The 22,126-nt window shown below is 42.6% G+C and overlaps 1 protein-coding gene across 1 annotated transcript; it reads right to left on the minus strand.

The window, feature by feature from the left end:
- Nucleotides 1–17,309: 17,309 nt before the first annotated feature.
- LOC112254538 (Krueppel-like factor 15) lies at nt 17,310–22,126 on the minus strand. The gene is made up of 3 exons (XM_024427211.2): nt 21,983–22,126; nt 19,878–20,992; nt 17,310–18,685 (listed from the first exon to the last, which is right to left on the minus strand). Exons 2-3 carry the CDS (start codon nt 20,936–20,938, stop codon nt 18,517–18,519), a joined length of 1,230 nt encoding a protein of 409 aa, XP_024282979.1. The 5' UTR covers nt 20,939–20,992; nt 21,983–22,126; the 3' UTR covers nt 17,310–18,516.

A 22,126-nucleotide genomic window follows, 5' to 3' on the forward strand; every position in this document is an offset into this window, starting at 1 on the left:
CCTTTTGGAGCACCGAACTGTCGATGTTGAGTACCTGGGCCACGTCAAAGGGTCGGAAAAACTCAGATTTGTCCTTCCGGACCCTCAGACCGTACTCCTCCAATCTCTGTAGTGTAGTGTTCAGGTGCTCCTGCTCGTCTTTGCCGGTAATGAGTAGATCATCGAGGTAACCTTGGACCCCAGTGAGCCCGCTCAGTATCTGGTCCATAGCTCTCTGAAATAAGGCCGGAGCTGAGGTGATTCCAAAAGGAAGCCTCCTGTCACACCCTGGCCTTAGTTATCTTTGTTTTCTTTATTATTTTGGTTAGGTCAGGGTGTGACATGGGGGATTTATGTGTTTTGTCTGGTCTAGGTGTTTATGTAAGTCTATGGTTGCCTAGATTGGTTCTAAATTAGAGGCAGGTGTTTATCGTTGTCTCTGATTGTGTACCATATTTAGGCAGCCATGTTCTTTAGGTATTTTGTGGGTGATTGTTTCCTGTGTGTCACAGGACTGTTTCGTTGCCAGTTCACGTTTGTATTTGTGTTCAGTTTTCCCTATTAAAACATGGACACCTACCACGCTGCATATTGGTCCGATCCTTGTTTCACCTCTTCAGAGGAGGAGATCTGCCGTGACACCTCCGGCACCTGTACAGTCCTTTGGGAGTCACTATAGTCAACAGTTCTTGTGACTCTTGGTCCACATGCATCTGTAGATAGACTTATGTCAGGCCTATCTTACTGAATTTTTGTCCTCCAGCTAAACCAGAAAAGAAGTCGTCAATGAGGGGTAGTGGATTTTTTTCAGCAGTCAAGACTGGGTTAATTGTGTCTTTGAAATCACCACAGAGTCTTGAGTGATCCATCTTTTTTATGACTGGAACAATGGGTGTAGCCCATTCACTAACATTCACTGGGTCCAATACTCCACTCTCCACTAGTCTGTTTAGCTCAATATCAACTTTTGGTTTTATGGCGTATGGGACAGGTCTATCTTTGAAGCATTTTGGCTTGCTGTCTGGTTTCACGGTCAGTTTAACTGTTATGTCCTTCATACTGCCAAGTTCTCCTTTGACCACATCCGAGTGTTTCCTCAATATCCCTTGTAGGTTTGTGTCCTCTTTTGCAACCATGTGAATTTCCTGCCAGTTTAGTTTGATCTTTTCCAGCCATGTGCATCCTAGCAATGCTGGATGGTTGCCTTTCACAATGTAGAGTGGCAGCTTTACCTTCTCTTTGTTGAGCTCCACTGTAACAATCACGCTTCCTCTCACTGGAACAATCTCACCGGTGTATGTATTCAGCGTCATCTTTGTGGGCTGTAGTGTGAGGTGACAACAAAGATATGGCTGCTCCAGTGTCCACTTGCATCCGTACTGCGTTTCCATCCAGTAGTGGTGTCACCCAGTATCCGTATCCATTGTCTGAAATGGACAAAACATGCAATGATTCTTCCCCTTCAGACAGGGTATCACTTTGTTCATCCTCTGTGTGCTCCATTTTATGCACTTTCTTTTTGTACTCCCTGAAGTCGCTTTTCCTTTGTTCAGTACTTTTGTTTGTCTCTTTTTTTTGTTTTTACATGCACGTTCGATGTGACCCTTTTTTCCACAACTTCTGCAGTCTAAGTCTTTGCACCAACACTCCTCTGCTTGGTGACCTGGTTTCCCACAGCGATAGCATGGCTTGCCACCTCCTGCCTTGTTATGCACTTGGTCGATGCACTTAGCTGTTGTGCGTCTTTATTTGCCATTTCCATTGACGTACTCACCTCTATTGCTCTCTGCAATGCTAAGTTACTCTCAGTCAAAAGGCGTTTCTGAATTGTCTTGCTGTGCATGCCACACACTAACCTATCAGGTATAGTGTCACTCATTGATCGCCCAAATACACAGTGTTCAGATAACTGTTTCAATAAAGCCACATACTGTGAGAATGATTCCCCTCTTGATTTGTCTTATGAAACCTGAATCTCTCTGCGATTATCAGTGGTTTGGGAGAATAATGCCCATTAAAGTTAGCCACAATTTCATCATATGATTTATCACCAGGTTTTTCAGGTGTTACTAGGCTGCGCAGTAGATTTCATGTTTTTCCTCCCATAACAATCAAATGTTGGCACAACGACTTCTACTTTAATTAAATTTGCCAACACAAAGTATTCAAAATGTTCTGTGTAAGAACTCCATTGTTCCACAGATTCATCAAATGTTCCTATATTTCCAACCAATGCAGACATTTTCAGATTATTTTTCTTTCTCACACTTCCCAAATAGTCCTTACTCCCAGACCCTTTTTTTCTTTTAACTCACGCTGACTTCACTTTCTCCCGCAGCGAAACTCTTCCTATCCCTCGAGGGTCTCCTTGCTGTGACATCAAAAGCTAGCTAGCATCACTCGACTGGCTAGCTCCACATTTTGTTTGCGTCTTTCTACAGCCGGGGGGGGGAGGAAGAGGAGGAGGAGGAGAACGAATTTAACTCAGACTTTCTGCTGAAGATAATTAGCACAAACGTGAACGTTTCTTCCTCGTCACCAGTTTTGTTGTATTTCACACTGTATTACTTATACAACTAATATAAGGACAGTATATGAGACTGGAGTAGAAATTAACGTGGGCATTGTTTAATGCGTTTCACAGGGAGAACATTCCAAGCATTTTAACGTAGGTAGGCAAGGGGGGTTACAGGTGCTTTAAAGGGACAACTAGAATTTCAATACAACAACATAAAAAAAACATGTACACTCCTCTGTAACAGACTCCCATCAAAATGTTTAATTCATTCAGTGGCACTTAACATATCTAGATGAAGCATGGATTGTAGACTATTCCATGCCTCTGGTGCACAAGAGAAGGCATTATTGCCTAATACTGTAAATGTCCTCAACGCTTGTCAGATGTGGCAGGGCTTGCAAACCATTACAGACTACAAAGGGAAGCACAGCTCAGACCTGCCCAGTGACACGAGACTACCAGACAAGCTAAACTACTTCTATGTTCGCTCCGAGGCAAATGACACTGAAACATACATGAGAGCAACAGCTGTACTGGAAGACTGTGTTCACGCTCTCCGCAGCCGATGTGAGTAAGACCTTTAGACAGGTAAACATTCACAAGGCCGCAGGACCAGGCGGATTACCAGGACGTGTAGTGCGAGCATGCGCTGACCAACTAGCAAGTGTCTTCACTGACATTTTCAAACTCTCCCTGTCAGAGTCTGTAATACCAACATGTTTTAAGCAGACCACCATAGTGCCTGTGCCCAAGAACACTAAGATAACCTGCCTAAATGACTACTGACCCATAGCACTCACATCTGTAGCCATGAAGTGCTTGAAAGGCTGGTCATGGCTCACATCAACACCATCATCCCAGTAACCCTAGACCCACTCCTATTTGCATACCGTCCCAACAGATCCATAGATGATGCAGTCTCTATTGCACTCCATACTGCCATTTCCCACCTGGACAAAAGGAAAAACCTATGTGAGACTGCTATTAATTGACTACAGCTCAGCGTTCAACACCATAGTGCCCTCAAAGCTCATCAATATGCTAAGGACCCTGGGACTAAACATCTCCCTCTGCAACTGGATCCGGGACTTCCTGACGGGCCACCCCCAGGTGGTAAGGGTAGGTAACAAGACATCCGCACGCTGAGCCTCAAAACGGGCCCCTCAGGGGTGCGTGCTCAGCCCCCTCCTGTACTCTTTGTTCACTCATGACTGCACGGCCAGGCACGACTCCAACACCATCATTCAATTTGCCGTTGACACAACAGTGGTAGGTCTGATCAGGACAACAACGAGACAGCCCATAGGGAGGAGGTCAGAGACCTGGCCGTGGGGTACCAGGACAACAACCTCACCCTCAATGTGATCAAGACATAGAGATGATTGTGGACTAAAGGAAAAAGAGGACCGAGCACGCCTCCATTCTCATCAACGGGGCTGCAGTGGAGCAGGTTGAGAGCGTCTGATTCCTTGGTGTCCACATCACCAACAAACTAACATGGTCCAAGCACACCAAGACCGTAGTGAAGCGGGCACGACAAAACCTATCCCCCCTCAGGAGACTGAAAAGATTTAGCATGGGTCCTCAGATCCTCAAAAAGTTCTACAGCTTCACCATCGAGAGCATCCTGACTGGTTGCATCTCTGCCTGGTATGGCACCTGCTCGGCCTCCGACCGCAAGGCACTACAGAGCGTAGTGTGTACGGCCCAGTACATCACTGGGGCCAAGCTTCCTGCCATCCAGGACCTCTATACCAGGCGGTGTCAGAGGAAGGCCCTAAAAATTGTCAGACTCCAGCCACTCTAGTCATAGACTGTTCTCTCTGCTACCGCACGGCAAGCGGTACCGGAGCGCCAAGTCTAGATCCAAGATGCTTCTACCCCAAAGCCATAAGACTCTTGAACATCTAGTAAAATGGCTACCCAGACTATTTGCATTGCCCCTCACTCCAACGCCTGTTGTAACTAACTTGCTAATTATTAGAATCTGGTGTGCTACCTTAGGGTTGGAGTGAACCTACAGGATGGTAGCTCTCCAGGAACAGGATTGGAGAGACATGATTTAGAACCACCATAAAATAAATATGGATCTTTCATGTCAATCTTAAAAATTTGTCTGCACTATTCACAGAATATATTTATGTAAGCTGTACAGGGTTCTGTAGCGTCAAACAGATGCTAGACATTCTGATATCCAAGGAATGTTTATCAAATTCTAAAATACAGGGAAGTGTTTTAATGCTAACTCAAGAGAACTGGGTATTCAACATGAATGTTATATGGTAAAAGTAAGATGCAAAAATAACAATTTTCCTCTTCTGACGAGGAGTATGAAGGATCGGACCAATGCGCAGCGTGGTAAGTGTTCATGTTATTTTTATTTCAACTGAACACAAAAGAAAATAACAAGAGAATGAACGAAAACAAAACAGGTGCAGAAACAGAACAACTACCCACAAAACCCATGTGGGCAAGAGCTACCTAAGTATGATTCTCAATCAGAGACAACAACCGACAGCTGTCCCTGATTGAGAACCATACCTGGCCAAAAACAAAGAAATACAAAATCATAGAAAAGAGAACATAGAACACCCACCCTAGTCACACCCTGGCATAACCAAAATAGAGAATAAAAAGCCTCTGTATGGCCAGGGCTTGACAATACTGAACAAAAATATAAATGCAACATGCAACAATTTCAAAGATTTTACTGAGTTGCAGTTCATATGAGGACGTCAGTCAATTAGGCCCTAATCTATGGATTTCACATGACTGAGTATACAGATACGCATCTGGTCACAGATATCTTTAAAAAATGGGCCTCACAATGGGTCTCAGGATCTCGTCATAGTATTTCTGTGCATTCAAATTGCCACCGATAAAATACAATTGTGTTCATTGTCCGTAGTGTATTCCTGCCCCCAGCAAAAGGTGCACCTGTCTAATGATCATGCTGTTTAATCTGCTTCTTGATATGCCACACCTGTCAGGTGGATGGATTATCATCGCAAAGGAGAAATGTTCACTAACAGTAATGTAAACCAACTTGTGCACAAAATTTGAGAGAAATTAGCTTCTTGAACATAAGGAAAATTTCTGAGTAATTTAATTTCAGCTCATGAAACATGGGACCAACACTTTACATGTTGAGTTTATATTTTTGTTTAGTGTAATATGAAAAGTGTAGTTCAGTGTGTCTGATTGTGTCTCAGGTGTAGAGACACACAAGTGCTGTAACTGTAGCTACTGATTGTTACACCAGATCGTTTGATTTACCCAAAGATCTTTGCTGACATCTTGTCTATTTAAAGTCTTCTCTCATTGATCGAGGCAGCTGGGTGTCCATCCCAAAGTGTTGCATGTCATGATGACAGAGATCTGTCTCAATCAATGAGTGAGAAGACTTGAAATAGACACGATGGCGGTGCACATATTGTTGGATTACTTTGTCAAAGAAAATGTATGCCATACTTGTTATTTACATCTGTTGGGAATCCTATTTTGCGTCAAGCCTATAATTCTGTGAGATTTATTTTATTTTACCTTTATTTAACCAGGTAGGCAAGTTGAACAAGTTTACAATTGCGACCTGGCCAAGATAAAGCAAAGCAGTTCGACAGCTACAACAACACAGAGTTACACATGGAGTAAAACAAACATACAGTCAATAATACAGTATAAACAAGTCTATATACAATGTGAGCAAATGAGGTGAGAAGGGAGGTAAAGGCCATGGTGGCAAAGTAAATACAATATAGCAAGTAAAATGAGATTGAAATTCGTCCATGGTCATAATCAATGTCAACCCTCGTCAATGATGTTGAATTAGCTAGCTAGTCAAATTAGTTACAGCTGCTGATGTTACACATGTTTGCGAACAAGTTAGCAGGCGCCAGGCTAACTAACTACCCAACTCCAGTCATGACATATTTGTCATCTGCCCTCTTGGTGCTGGCATCAGCTGTAGCTGAGTTTCTAATGTTAGCTAAATCTCTTTGTTTTGAATCCTCTTCGCTATATTCCGGTTGAAACGTATGGTTGAATGTCACCATGTTGCTAATAGATGCTCCATTATCATCATTTTCACAATTTCACAATTTCACACTATTATACCAACCTCATAGTGGATATATATAAACCATAGGAAATCACATTTTTGACTGCACTGGGCCTTTTAAAGATGTGCAGGATTTTGGTAACTGGAATGACTCTTGTTCACTTCCCTTCACAGATCTGAAAAGACTGGATAGGTGAGAGCAATACGCCGGGAACTAGGGCATTTTCTCAATTTAGACAAAGGTCTGTGCTCCGCCCCCTCCAAATCTTGGTTTCATCCTCCTCCACAGTTAAGTGGTCTTTCAGGGAAGAGTTTTGAAATTTGCCACACCCCCACAAAGATCATGGGTATACTGACAAGATACTTGTCTCTCCACCCTAACAATGGGAGCCGTTGTCCACAAAGCAGCACAGTGGACTGTCAAGCTCCTACCTATTTCTCTCTTTGGATTGGTGGGTAGGCTACCTCTAATTATTGTAATACATTTTCAATATTTGATGTGGGTGTTGATGTTGTTGGCGTCAACCACATTCGATCAATCGAGAGAGATGCTTACTACTTGCCTTGTGTCATAAATATGCATAGTCATCTCAAGACAACTCTGATATAAAGTGCTTTTTCACAAAGCTGTCATGTCCCCAGTGAAAGTTGTGCCCCTGCACAAGGGGGACATGACCCCACCACATTCTGAAATTGTATTTTGTTCCCCCACCCAGTTTTGTCATTGCACTGTGTTAAATAAAATGCGGCCACCTCAGAGCGGTGAGGCTGTTTGGCGGTATCAGCCGGCTGGATCTTTGTCCTCGTGGTCCGAGGCAGGTATTATCTCTGTGCTTTTCTCTGTTTTGTAAAAGCAAGCATTGCAAAAACTGGCTACTCTTTATTTGACTGATGTATCTGGCAAGATAACTGCTGTTTGATTTAACAGAAAAAAAGTATTTATTCAAATCAAAATCCAATTTTATTGGTCACATACACATGGTTAGCAGATGTTATTGCGAGTGTAGCGAAATGCTTGTGCTTCAAGTTCCGAAAATTCAGCAATATCTAACAAGTAATATCTAACAATTCCACAACAAATAACTAATGGAATGGAATAAGAATATATAAATATATGGATGAGCTTGACAGAGCAGCATAAGCTAAGATGCAATAGATAGTAAGAATACAGTATATGCATATGAGATGAGTAATGCAATATATGTAAACATTATTAAAGTGACTAGTGTTCCATTTATTCTGCCCTACCAAGCAAAAAGGCAGTAACTGTTCATAGTGTGGAACTGAGAAAAATGTATTTTATTTACCTTAGTTTCACACTAACTTTATGCAGTTACTGCTAACATGACCCCGATTTTCTCAAACACAATACAATAGAGGCAGGATACTTGTCCACATGATCAAGCATGTATTCATTTTTGGCCAAATGAGCAGTTACTGTCTTTTTGCTTGGTAGGGCAGTATTTAAGTGGCCAACGACTTCAAGTTTGCATGTAGACAGTCTCTCTGTGCTAGTGATGGCTGTTTAACAGTCTGATGCTCTTAAATTACCTGTTACTTTTATTTCTTATCCGTAATCTTTTAAACAACATTTATTGATTAGGGGCTCGTAAGTAAGCATTTCACTGTTGTATTCGGCGCTGCTGTATTAGTCACATGCGCCAAATACAACAGGTGTAGTCCTTACAGTGAACTGCTTACTTACGGGCCCCTAACCAACAACGCAGTTTAAAATAAATACGGAGAAGAATAAGAAAAAAAGTAACAAGAAATGTGACTAATTTGATTATGATGGCCTTGTGATAGAAGCTGTTTTTCACTCTCTCGGTCCCAGCTTTGAAGCACCTGTACTGACCTCACCTTCTGGATCGTAGCGGGGTAAACAGGTAGTGGCTTGGGTGGTTGTTGTCCTTGATGATCTTTTTGGCCTTCCTGTGACATCGGGTGTTGTAGGTGTCCTGGAGGGCAGGTATTTTCCCCCTGGTGATGCGTTGTGCAGACCGTGCGAATGGTAGCTGTTGTCTGTGTGTGTTGGGCTTTTCTCTGACTTGCAAAAGCAAGCAGAAAAAAACTGGCCACTTTTATTTGACTGATGTAGCTGGCAAGGTAACTGCTGTTTGACATAACAACAAAACAAATGTTTATTCCCAGTGCTGAGTTAGTAGTGTAACTGACATGTAACATTAGCTAATGTGTTGCATGTTTTACCCCCTCTCGACTGAAGTTCTGTATGACGTGAATGAACTAGTTTGCTAGCTAGTAGCTACCACAACCAGTTCAGCTCTAGCCTCTAGCTATATGTCAGGTAGCAGTATCTAACAACTGTGTGTATGGAAATGTTTTGTCCTGTTTCAACAGAAGTAAATGAACTTGACTAATTTTAGCCAATTGATGTACCAATAGAGCTAGCCAAAAGTTGGCTAACGTTAGCTAGTACAAATGTACACCAAGGAAATTCTTTGTCATGCCTCTTCTGAGCAGGATCAGATGATGACAGGGAACTCAGCAGGGTCAGGCAACCAGGAAAGACCAGTCTGTGATGGTGCTGAGGTGAACTTTTGCAGGTGCAACACTTCATTCTCTCTGTGCAGCAAACACTGAACAAGCCAGAAGCTTCAAATATTGAAACTGTTTTAAGGCAGTCTGACAAAAGTTGATTTCCAAACTGTATCAAGGGTTGATAGAGGCTTTTCCCAATGACACAAAACATGTAAAACAAAAAATGTGAGGAAGACCTGGGAGACAATTGATGACAATGAATGGATACAGATATGTTGGAATGCCCAGTTATGTTCATATAATCTCAGACATAAATTACTGCAGTTTAAGACCATCCATAGAAGATAATATGAATATCATGGACTCAGAAATGTAATTCCTCTGCAGGAGGTGTAAAACACAAAATGGGACATATTTGCATATGTTATGCTCTTGTGAGGGCTGGCTGAATTCTGGTAGAGTATGTTACACATGTTATATGTTATTTTATCGCAGCATGTCTACAGATTCTCCCTTCTTCCTATTTGTGTTTGCTTGTAAATGTTGATGCTGGAGGCTTATCAGAAGAAACTGTGTAACCTATCATTTATAGGAGGTTGGTGGCACCTTAATTGGGGAGGACGGGCTCGTGGTAATGGCCTGAGGGAAATAGGTGGAACAGTATCAAATACATGGTTTCCGTGTGCTTGATGCCATTCCATTTACTCCATTCCAGCCATTATTGTGAGCCGTTCGCCCCTCAGTAGCCTCCACTGGTTTGGATGCCTTATATGGAATACTGTACAACAAAAGGAGTCTGTTTTGAAAACATGCCTACATCAGGGGTGATGCCTATTTAGGCAATCCCTAGCTGCTGGGCTACTCAGTCCTGGCCTTGGGGGTCTGCCATACTGTTTGTTGTCACTCTGGCCTTGGCCTAATACACCTGAATCCAGAAATGAATATTTCACTAAGATCCTAAAGCTGAGTTGGGGCGCTGCAGGGTGGTGGATCCCTAGGGTCAGGACAGGGCAATCCAGCTATATAGTGTGCACAAGTTTTAAAAAGCTCTACAGTACTCTTAGGCCCATATGAATTACAGTACCTTCCATAATTATTTGGATTTTTAAAATTATTTTGGCTCGATAGTCCAAGTTTGGATTTTAAATCGAACAATGACAATGAAGTTTAAGTTCAGACTGTCAGCTTAAATTTGAGGGAGTATTTTTTTTTTTTAATCCATATTGGGTGAACCGTTTAGAAATTAGAGCACTTGTTGTAAATAGTCCCCGCCCATTTTAGGGGATCAAAAGTATTGGGCCAAATTCACTTCTATGTGCATTAAAAGTAGTAAAAAGTATTTGGTCCCACATTCATAGCACACAATGACTACATCAAGCTTGAGACTCTACACATTTGTTGGATGCATTTGCTGTTTGTTTTTGGTTGTTTCAGATTATTTTGTGTCCAGTAGAAATTAATAGTAAATAATGTATTGTCATTTTGGAGTCACATTTATTGTAAATAAGAATATCATATTTTTCTAAACACTTCTACATTTAATGTGATTATGATTATGGATAATCCTGAATGAATTATGAATGATAATCAGTGAGAAAGTTAGACGCACAAATATCATACCCCCAAGACATGCTAACCTATCACCATTACAATAACAGGGGAGGTTAGCATTTTTGATGGGGTATGACATTTGTGCGTCTAGAACTTTCTCACTCATCATGATTTATTCAGGATTGTCTAAACAGTGCCTTCGGAAAGTATTCAGACCCCTGGACTTTTTCCACATATTGTTACGTTACAGCCTTATTCTAAAATATATCCAATATTATTTTTCTTCATCAATCTACACACAACACCCCATAAAGACAAAGCAAAAACAGGTTAATATTAACATAAGTATTCAGACCCTTAACTCAGTAATTTGTTGAAACACCTTTGCCAGCGATTAGAGCAGAGTCTTCTTGGGTATGACACTACAAGCTTAGAACACCTGAATTTGGGAAGTTTCTTCCATTCTTCTCTGCAGATCCTCTCAAGTTCTGTCAATTTGGATGGGGAGCGTTCCTGTACATATTTTCAGGTCTCTCCAAAGACGTTAGATTGGGTTCAGTCTGAGAACCTGTTCCAGAGCATTCAGGACTTCATCAAGGATCTCTCTGCACTTTGCTATATTCATCTTTGCCTCGACCCTGACAAAGCTCCCAGTACCTGCCACTGAAAAACATCTTCACAGCATGATGCTGCCACCACCCTGCTTCACCGTAGGGATGGTGCCAGGTTTCCTCCAGATGTGTCGCTTGGCATTCAGGCCAACTCTGGTTTTCATCAGACCACAGAATCTTGTTTCTCATGGTCTAAGAGTCTTTAGGTGCTTTTTGGCAAACTCAAAAGTGTCTATCATGGGCATTTTACTGAGCAGTAGCTTCCGTCTGGCACTCTACCATAAAGACCTGATTGGTGGAGTGCTGCAGAGATGGTTGTCCTTCTGGAAGGTTCTTCCATCTCCACAGAGGAACTCCAGAGCTCTGTCAGACTGACCATTGGGTTCTTGGTCACTTCCCTGGCCAAGGCCCTTCTCCCCCAATTGCTCAGTTTTTGCCAACTCTAGGAAGAGACTTGGTGGTTCAAAACTTCTTCCATTTAAGAATGATGGAGGCACTATGTTCTTGGGGACCTTGCTACAGACATTTTTTTTGTACCCTTCCCCAGATCTGTGCCTCAACACAATCCTGTCTCCACAGACAATTCTTTCGACCTCATGGCTTGGTTTTAGCTCTGACATGCACTGTCAAATGTGGGACCTTATATATAGACAGGTGTGTGCCTTTCCAAATCATGTCCAATTGATTGAATTTCCACAGGTGGACTCCAATAAAGTTCTAGAAGCATCTCAAGGATGAGCAATGGAAACAGGATGCACCTGAGCTCAATTTCGAGTCTCATAGCAAAGGATCTACATACCTACACTACCATTCAAAAGTTTGGGGTCACTTAGAAATGTCCTTGTTGTTGAAAGAAAAGCACTTTCCTTGTCCATTTAAAATTACATCAAATTGATCAGAAATACAGTGTAGACATTGTTAATGTTGTAAATTACTATTGTAGCTGGAAATGGCAGATTTTTTTTCATGGAATATCTACATAGGCCCATTATCAGCAACCATCACTCCAATGGCACGTTGTGCTAGCTAATCCAAGTTTATAATTTGAAGGCTAACTGATCAACAGTGAAGAGGCGACTCCAGGATGCTGGCCTTCTAGGCAGAGTTCCTCTGTCCAGTGTCTGTGCTCTTTTGCCCATCTTAATCTTTTATTTTGTATTGTGCCAGTCTGAGATATGGCTTTTTCTTCAACTCTGCCTAGACGACCAGTATCCCGGAATCACCTCTTCACTGTTCAATTAGCCTTTTAAAATGATAGACTTGGATTAGCTTAGTTGATTAGTTGAGACTGGTGTTTTGCAGGTACCATTTAATGAAGCTGACATTTGTGGACTTGTGAGGCATCTGTTTCTCAAACTAGACACTCTAATGTACTTGTCCTCTTGCTCAGTTGTGCACCGGGCCTCCCACTCCTTTTTCTATTCAGTTTGTGCTGTTCTGTGAAGGGAGTAGTACACAGCTTTGTACAAGATCTTCAGTTTCTTGGCAACTTCTCGCATGGAATAGCGTTCATTTCTCAGAACAAGAATAGACTTGACAAGTTTCAGAAGAAAGGTATTTGTTTCTGGCCATTTTGAGCCTGTAATCGAACCCACAAATGCTAATGCTCCAGATACTCAACTAGTCAGATTTACTGCTTCTTTTATCAGAACAACAGTTTTCAGCTGTGCTAACATAATTGCAAAAGGGTTTTCTAATGATCAATTAGCCTTTTAAAATGATAAACTTGGATTAGCTAACACAACGTGCCATTGGAACACATGAGTGATGGTATTCCATTAAAACTCTGCCATTTCCAGCTACAACAGTAATTTACAACATTAATGTCTACACTATATTTCTGATCAATTTGATGTTATTTTAATGGACAAAAAAATGATTTTCTTTCAAAAACAAGTTAATTTCCAAGTGGCCCCAAACTTTTGAACAGTTGTGTATTGTAAATAAGGTATTTCTGTTTTTTATTAGTCATAAATTAGCAAAAATGTCAACCTTTTCTCGCTTTGTCATTATGGGGTGTAGATTACTGAGGATGTTTTAAAAAAATGATTTTAGAATAAGGCTGTAAGTTGTCTGAATACTTTCCAAAGGAACTGTAATCATGGTAGCATCCACATTTATGTATGTGTTTAGAAAAACATATTCTATTCTTGTTTACAACAAAAATGACCCCAAAAGGGTCATATTAGATTGTGTAGAAATGCAGGAAATTAGCATTAGATGCCCAAGGAAAGTCTGAGCGAGGACCCCCAAACTCCCCGCCAGGTTATGCCCACCCCCCACTTTTAAAACCAAAGTTGTGCCCCTGGCCACATGTCCTACATATATCAGTACACTCTTAACAACCTAAGCATTACGAAACTTCTATTCAAGCAAATAAGCCATTACATTTCTTGTTGACCAAATTCGACACTTATTTACCGCTATAAAAAACTCCTCGCTTGGTTAGCAAAGGAAAAGAAATGGCACCTGCTGGAAAATAGACTTTTGGCAGAGTTCGGACTCTCACTTCACCTCTTCCTCTCTGACCCACTTTTCAATCAACTGTTGTTTCTCGAAGTAGAAAAACATGCTAACATTTAAAAATTATATGCTACTTATCCTAATATCAAAACAAAAATGCACAATTGGCTGCATTTTGTTTTGATAACCAGCAATTTGGGATTCCACCCTGTAAACATCATTTGGCTAATGATGTGCGGTTGGAGGAGTCATTTCATTCAAGCGCATTTTCACATACTTTCCCTCTCCTCGACTTTTTGACCTTTTTTCCAAAAAGAGGTCAGAGGACGGAGGAGAGAGGACGCATGAGTTAAGCAAAACCAATTGACAAAAGCCCTAGGGTGAGTGATGGAGGCTTACAGCTACCCAGATATCTCAGGTTTGTAATGGGGAATGAAAAAGGGCAGGGGATGAAATTTAAAAAAGAAAAAATGAAATGCAACCCAGACTTCTCCCTAGACATTCCCAGAACAACTCAGCTCCACAGAGCCAGACATTCCAGTTTTACAGGCAGGCTGGCTTCTGAAGTGCAGAGAATTCCTTTCTCTCTCTAATATTGAACACCCACATTCCTTCACACTGCAACAGCGGAATCAATGGTAGAAATATGCCATCATTCACAGTACTGGAGCCTACGGCATTCTCTTCCCAGGCAGAGTCTTGTAGGAATGGCCTACCGCTGTGGTTTTCTGTGCCACCACCTACCCACTGCCACAATCCTCGCCATTGTAAAAGGGTTTCTTTTTTCCAAACAATCTTTGGATCTTTCCAATGAAAGCATGGACCATTTTGTGTCTTGAAATCCACAAAACATAAGCCATGAAGACTCAAATAACAACGAGGATAATGCTTCAATTTTCTTATCCTTTATTATCATACATAGGAAAATAGCTTTTCTGGTATTTGAAAAAATAGAACCTGTATTTCAGCAAATATACAGTACAGTTGAGTGTGTGTATACTTTGGATGATATGGTTATTGGGAGAGAGAACCCCATGGCTAAAGGTAAGGCAGGAAGGGGAACACACAACAGGACTGAATCAGAGGGACTAGACCAGCCATGGACACACAGCTGGGTCAGACTTCTGAGTGGGATTGTGTGGTTGTGATCTATTCGAACTAGTCATGCTCAAAGAACAAACTGTTTAATCGGCCATTTGATGGTGATGATTACCAGTGATGCTGTTGATGAAGTGCTCAATTCTGAGTTGACCCATCCAAAGGCAACACAAAGTGTGTTTTTACCAAAAGTTCTGAACCAATGTGATGGGTGGCAAATGTGAGTACAGTTCCCTCAAGGGATGTTGGCCAAGACTGCTACCCTGAAAAGTCCATAGTTCTCTATATGATTTCCTAAGTGCAGTAGCCTGTTTAAAAAGCACCTTTTACAATTTTAAACTCAAACCCATAGATGCAGCTTACATACCCATAAGAGCCCTCCAGTCCTTGGCATAGCATTTATCCATGCTAAACCCCCTCCTGCTGCACCTCCTGCTAACATACAGTAAGTGCACTTGAGAACAAAGGGCTCATCTTGATGGGATGTGATGGGTTAACTCATTAATGTTAGAGTGGGTCTAATAATTAATTCCTGTCTGGTTGACCTGATAACCCCTCAATAACATTCTACAGGTTCACCAAGATACGCTACATGAGAGAATCAAGCACAGACACCCCTGGATAGCTTAATATACTGACTGGGAGGGGGAGGGGGTGTTGTCGCAGGATAGGAGCTCCTACATGTTCTGTACATGTAAATGTGATATTTGACAGATACAGATTGGACAAAGATCAGCTGCTCTTTTCAGGTACAGTAGGCTACTATACTGTAAATGATTAGCTTTGCTTGCTGGCCTAACATACTAACCTCTACTACTGTAAATGACGACTAAGCAGTTCCTTACAAAATTGGTTACTTTGCATTGTAAAGCCGAGTCACTTGTAATTTCAACATTGATTTAAAGACAGAAATAAAGTAAAATAGGTTCTACATCATACAGTGTGTGAGCAGATAGCACAAAAAGGTGACAAAAGTCAAATAGGACTAGGTTTGGCAATATATATATTTTTTTTAAACTCATTCCAGTCGTTTAAGAGCATGGACCAGGAGGGCTGTGATTTCTGCTGGTTTTCACTCAGTCTCTCTTACCCTTCAATCAGCATCTGATGCAAACCTGGGAAACCAGGTGGGTGTGAGTGGACTCTTAACGAACCAGTTATTACATAATGGAACAGTGAAATACCATGGTGAAAACCAACAGACACCAGTCTGCAGCCCCGAGGTCTTTAGTGGAGTGGGAGGAGGCACGAGGTCAGGGAAGCGGTGGTAAAAGTACTGGCTTGGCCCTTGTAGGGTCAGGTAGGGATGTGATTGGGAAAGTTTAGCACCGTGGGGAGCAAGAGGGGATATTTAAAAGATTTAGACTCATCACCTGTTCTCTGAGCAAATCTCTAAACTCACATATCAACACAGTACTTTCATCTGGGCTAATAGCACAGATTGCAGGCTAAAATGAGCTGGGTTATTTACGGTGCATTGCCCTCAAACTGTTTTGAAGAGAGTAACTCATGAAGCAGATTCATAGAGCAATAAAATATGTAGAATAGAATGTGTGACAATATAGGGTTTTAAACACAATTAAATTACATTTAAAACAGTGTTATACAGTGAGCCTGTCACAAATGTGTAATCTGCTCAGGGTAACGAGGTGTGTGTGTGTGTATATGTATGGCGGGGGGGGGGCTGAGCAGGATGCGATTTAGCCTAAAGGCCTGAAATCCGCTTTAAAGGAGAAGTAAACTTTATTTAACCAAATCTGTATGTACACTACCATTCAAAAGTTTGGGGTCACTTAGACATTTCCTTGTTTTTGAAAAAAAACATTTTTTGTCCATTTAAAATAACATCAAATTGATCAGAAATACAGTGTCAACATTGTTAATGTTATAAATGACTATTGTAGCTGGAAACGGCTTTTTTTTTTTAAAAATGGAATTTCTACATAGGCTTACAGAGGCCCATTATCAGCAACCATCACTCCTGTGTTCCAATGGCACATTGTGTTATCTTATCTTATTAAGTTTATTATTTTAAAAGGCTAATTGATCATTAGTGGGTACTATTTAATGAAGCTGACAGTTGAGGACTCCCACTCCTTTCTATTCTGGCTAGAGCCTGTTTGCGCTGTTCTATGAAGGGAGTAGTACACAGCATTGTACGAGATCTTCAGTTTCTTGGCAACTTCTCGCATGGAATAGCCTTCATTTCTCAGAACAAGAATAGACTGACGAGTTTCAGAAGAAGGTGCTTTGTTTCTGGCCATTTTGAGCCTGTAATCGAATCCACAAAATGTTGATGCTCCAGATACTCAACTAGTTTAAAGGCCAGTTTTATTGCTTCTTTAATCGTGACAAGATTTTTCAGCTGTGCTAACATAATTGCAAAAGGGTTTTCTAATGATCAATTAGCCTTTTAAAATTATAAACTTGGATTAGCTAACATAACGTGCCATTGGAACACAGGAGTGATGGTTGCTGATATTGGGCCTCTGTACGCCTATGTAGATATTCCATTAAATTAAAATCTGCCGTTTCCAGCTACAATAGTTATTTACAACATTAACAATGTCTACACTGTATTTCTGATCAATTTGATATTTTAAAATGGACAAAGTGCTTGTCTTCTAAAACAAGGAAATGTAAGTGACCCCAAACTTCTGAACTGTAGTGTAAATAGCATGTTATAGAAGTACCCAGACACTTTTACAATCAATTGTTTTTGAGAAACTTACACCACCAGCGATATACTTCCTCATGCTCGTTCTGCAGTTAAACATGATCAAAGGCTCCAAAAACCCCAAAATACATCATTTTAGAAACTCAGTATAGTGATGCAGGTCTTTAGATGTGTCATTGAGAACTTTATCCGTAACGTTATATTCCATTTTGTGCTACTCGAGCGATAATTCTCTGTGTAGCCCACAAGACTTCTCCACACGGAGAAGCAGCACATCTGCAGAGGGGAAACTGCTTCAGTCGCACAAAATTGAATATAACTTTGCAGATAAAGTTTAGAATGACACCGTATCATGTGTCTGGGCACTTTTACAACATGCCATTTACATTCAAAATACAGATTTGGTTCAAATAAAGTGAACTTCTTCTTTAAGCTGAACAATCACATCCCTGAAATGGCCGTTACCTGTTAGCTCACTGTGTAGCACCAGGACAAGCCCTCATCTACTCCGGTTGCAGGAGGGAGGGGAGGCGGCAGAGGCCGGTTAGGGTCTGAATCAGATTCAGTGCCCTATTCCAGGGTCCTGGGGGCCCCTCTGGGTGCACATTTTGGTTATTGCCCTATTACTACACAGCTGATTAAACTAACCAACTCATCATCAAGCTTTTATTATTTTAATCAGCTGTGTAGTGCTAGGGCAAAAACCAAAACACGTACCCAGGGGGGGCCCCAGGACCAAGTTTGGGAAACCCTGCCCTACGTTCTGGCCCAGGACTGCTTCTATAGCACCAGAGTCCTGATGAGGACCCAGACTCTCTGGCAAGGCCTCCCCGGGGTAGGGCTGGGTGGATGAGTCTCATGAGTCTGTCAGCCCGTGGTGAGGTTGAGATTGTACTGAGCTGGGTTGGGCTGGGCAAGCACAGCCAGGGTGAAGGTAGGGGACCAGGCTGCTCTGAATTCTGGATGTAGGTTCTTATAATTCTGCCGTCCTGGTCAAGTGCTGTAACAGGGTTAAGGATGAATGAAGGTGGGTGGCATCAGAATCCAGACTGGGCTGGCTGGATCAGACGGTAGTTCTGATGTTTTTGCCAGGCCGGGGGCTGCGGTGCACCTTGGTGTGTTTGGAGAGGTGGTCGCTGCGGGCAAACTTCTTCTCACACAGAGAGCACTCGTAAGGCTTGACCCCGGAGTGGGAGCGTCGGTGACGAGACAGCTCATCAGAACGAGAGAACCTACAGAGACAGAGGAACACAGGTCAACACCCAAAGCCCTGCGATAAAACAAGTTGGTGTTTTGATAATTTCCCTGAATTCGAAATGTTTGAGTTAAACATTCAGTCGGTTACAGCTAAGTGTGTCAGGAGGCCGGTTATTCCCACTGTTTGATAGCCCCCAGACTCAACTCTGAGGGAAATAGGAACACTAGATGGTGGGTCAAACAGTATTTACAATATACACTGAGTGTACAAAACATTAGGAACACCTTCCTAATATTGAGTTGCACCCCTTATGTCCTGAGAACAGCCTTAGTTCATTGGGGCATGGACTCCACAAGGTGTCGAAAGCATTCCACATGGAGTCAACATGCTGGCCGATGTGGACTCCAATGCTTCCCACAGTTTTGTCAAGTTGGCTGGATGTACTTTGGGTGGCAGACCACTTAATACACACGGAACTGTTGAGTGTGAAAAATCCAGCAGTGTTGCAATTCTTGACACTCAAACTGGTGCGCATGGCACCTACTAAAATACCATGTTCAAAGGCACAGAAATCTATTGTCTTGCCCATTCACTCCAAATGGCACACATACACAATCCATGTCTCAAGGCTTAAAAATCTTTCTTTAACCTGTCTCCTCACCTTTATCTACACTGAGGTGGATTTAACAAATGACATAAATAAGGGATCATAGCTTTCACCTAGATTAACCTGGTCAGACTAGGTCATGGTAAGACCAGGTGTTTCTAATGTTTTGTAAACTCCCATGTACAAACATGATAAGCATATCCTTTCACATCCTCCAACTACCTCAATAACCCTAACGCTTCCCTTAGGAAGCTCACTGCAGTTGCTTATAGGGATATTAGAAACTGTGAGCGTGTTGTAATATCTCATATTTGCAGAGCCTCTGTCTTATAAAAGCTCTACTCCCTACCTCCAGACAGATATTATTTTTCTTTATGCTAAGCTTCGCAAAATATTTACAGTGGAATACTGTGTCAACATCCTAACAAGGGGTATAGAGCATGTTTTCTACTGTCATCATTACACCCACTTCATTTTGAACTAGTCATTACAGGCTTTCTTCTCTCTGTTTAATTATCCTATCACATGTTAATAACTAGCCTATATGATAATGAACTAAACGAACCTAAGCTTCCTGTGTTTTCTGCATGTTGACTAGCATTGTTATGATATAACCCACCTCCAGCCACAGTCAGGCCAGCTGCAGGTGTAGGGCTTCTCTCCGGTGTGTCTGCGGAAGTGGGCCTTCAGATGGCTGCTCTTGGTGTACATCTTCTCACAGCCTGGATGAGAACACTTGTGCACCCTCAGCGTCTCTGTAGGAGGGGGTCTGTTCACCTTATGTGGGGCCACAGCTTTCACCATAGCCCCTCCACTGTGACCCCCAACCACCGTTGCCCCAGCAAGCCCCCCGGCAATCCTCACGGTGATCGGTAGAGGGGCAATCTTCACGTACTTCTGGTCTGGAACTCCGGCGTCCATGCTGGCTACGTTGAGAAGGGTGGCTGGGGCAGAGGGCACCTGTGAGGCAAGCAGGGTAAAGTTCTGCCCTCCGTGGAGCCCCAAGACCAGGTGGGCCAGTCTCAGCCCACTGGACGGCCCAGGAGTAGAGCCTGTCTGGGGGAGAGGCTGGGCCAGCGGCAGCGACTGGACCTGGAGTACCAAGGGTGCTCCCAGGAGCACTGAGGGGTTGGAGGATGGGGAGGGGCACGGGGCTGCTGGGCTGTGGGGGATGTTGGGGGTTTGTGGGTTGGGGGGTGACAGGGCAGCGCTGGTCCCTGGGTCACTTTGTCCTCCTGGGGAGGAGAGAGTATGTTCAATGGAGCTGGAAGGGGAGGGAGCAGGCTCCTCCATGGGTTCACTAGAGAAGAGAACCCCCTCTCTCACTAGCTCCATCTTCTCCCTGAGGAACTCCTCAATGTCCTCAAGGGTGGGAGAGAAGGGCGAGGGCAGGCGGGGGCTGAAGTCAGGCAGCCTGGGGTCCTGCAGCATGCCTTCTTCTCGCTTCTCCCTATCCCGCTCTATGGGGGTAAAATCATCCTCCTCTTCCTCCTCTCCAGGGCTGAAGCTGAGCCGAGCACCAATGTCCCCAGCATCTGGGCTGTAACCGGAGGCAAAGCTATCCCCCTCGCTCCTCCCCTCACTGCCCTCTCCCTCCTCGAGCTCCAAGGAGCTCAGACGAACACTGTCCCTAAAGTGGTCATTATCAGAGACCAGCGCTCTGCTGCGTAACGACACCATTGATAGTCCAGATACACAGGAAAGTTGAGCAGAGAACCACGCTTCTCACTACACCTGCACAGAAAATGTGAGGGATAGGGTAGTTAAAAATGTGAACGGTTAAACATGAATAAGAATGCAAGATTTAATACTGATATGCTGTTTAGGAAAGTTGCACCTAGCTGTGCACCTAGCTGTATTTGAAGGAACAGCGGAAATGTGGAATGGTCCAATGGAAATGCGAGTGCAAGGTGAGAGGATGTGTCAGCCAAGGTGGTGTGTGAAAACAGCATAAACGTGTATCTTTTGGATTTGAAAGATTCTTTCGCGCTTATACTAACGTTAAGTTCCAAAGGTTTCCAAAACTATACTGCAAGTGAAGCGTATTTACATTAAGACAGAGTGTTGGGATTGTAGTGTTCACATGGAGCCAGCTGTGGTCCATACCATCAACTGAGAACCCAAAAGTGGGGCCGGCTGTAAAATGTGTATACCCCCATTGGGTTCTCCAGAGCTAGGTAATAATAGGCTGAAAGCTAACAATCATCAAATGATTAGGCCAAACATCTAATCCGAATGGTATCAAGGCCTAAACACATGTGCTAAAACAGAGCAAATATATCTATCAAATTAAAAATAATAAACCTAATGTGTCATTTGATTTCATTAATTCGACCATCATAACAATAAAGCAACACGCGGGATAATTAAATGGATACATTGTGCACAATGACGCCTCCAGCGTAAACACTTCCCACATGACGCCCATATGTGTCTCGGGCGCTAAACAACATGGTGCAGGACTGTAATAAGTGCGTAATTACAACAAAGTTAATCATGTTTATACAATCGATAAACGTTATTCGACGTCAGCAAACAGTATTATTTAAAACTTAAACTGCTTTTAAACTCAGCGCATGGGCAGGCGAGGCGCATGGCAAGCCACCTGACTGCAACAGCCAGACAGGAATTCACGAGTCTCAAGTTCGGAGGGTTCTATAAATACAAATCTAAGCATCCAACGCAAACGAAAAGAACAACTAACATTAGTAATGGCGAACTTACCGTCTATTATCATGAAATATATTAAGAGCTTTCGAAATATACCGTCCTCGAAGTTTTTGTCCGTCGTGTTATTGTTGCAGAGAGAGATCCCGTCATTGCCAAGGCTCCATGTTGGCATTCTTTATGAGCCCATCACATGACTGC

The sequence above is a fragment of the Oncorhynchus tshawytscha genome, linkage group LG07, assembly GCF_018296145.1.
Source record: "Oncorhynchus tshawytscha isolate Ot180627B linkage group LG07, Otsh_v2.0, whole genome shotgun sequence".
Taxonomy (NCBI): domain Eukaryota; kingdom Metazoa; phylum Chordata; class Actinopteri; order Salmoniformes; family Salmonidae; genus Oncorhynchus; species Oncorhynchus tshawytscha.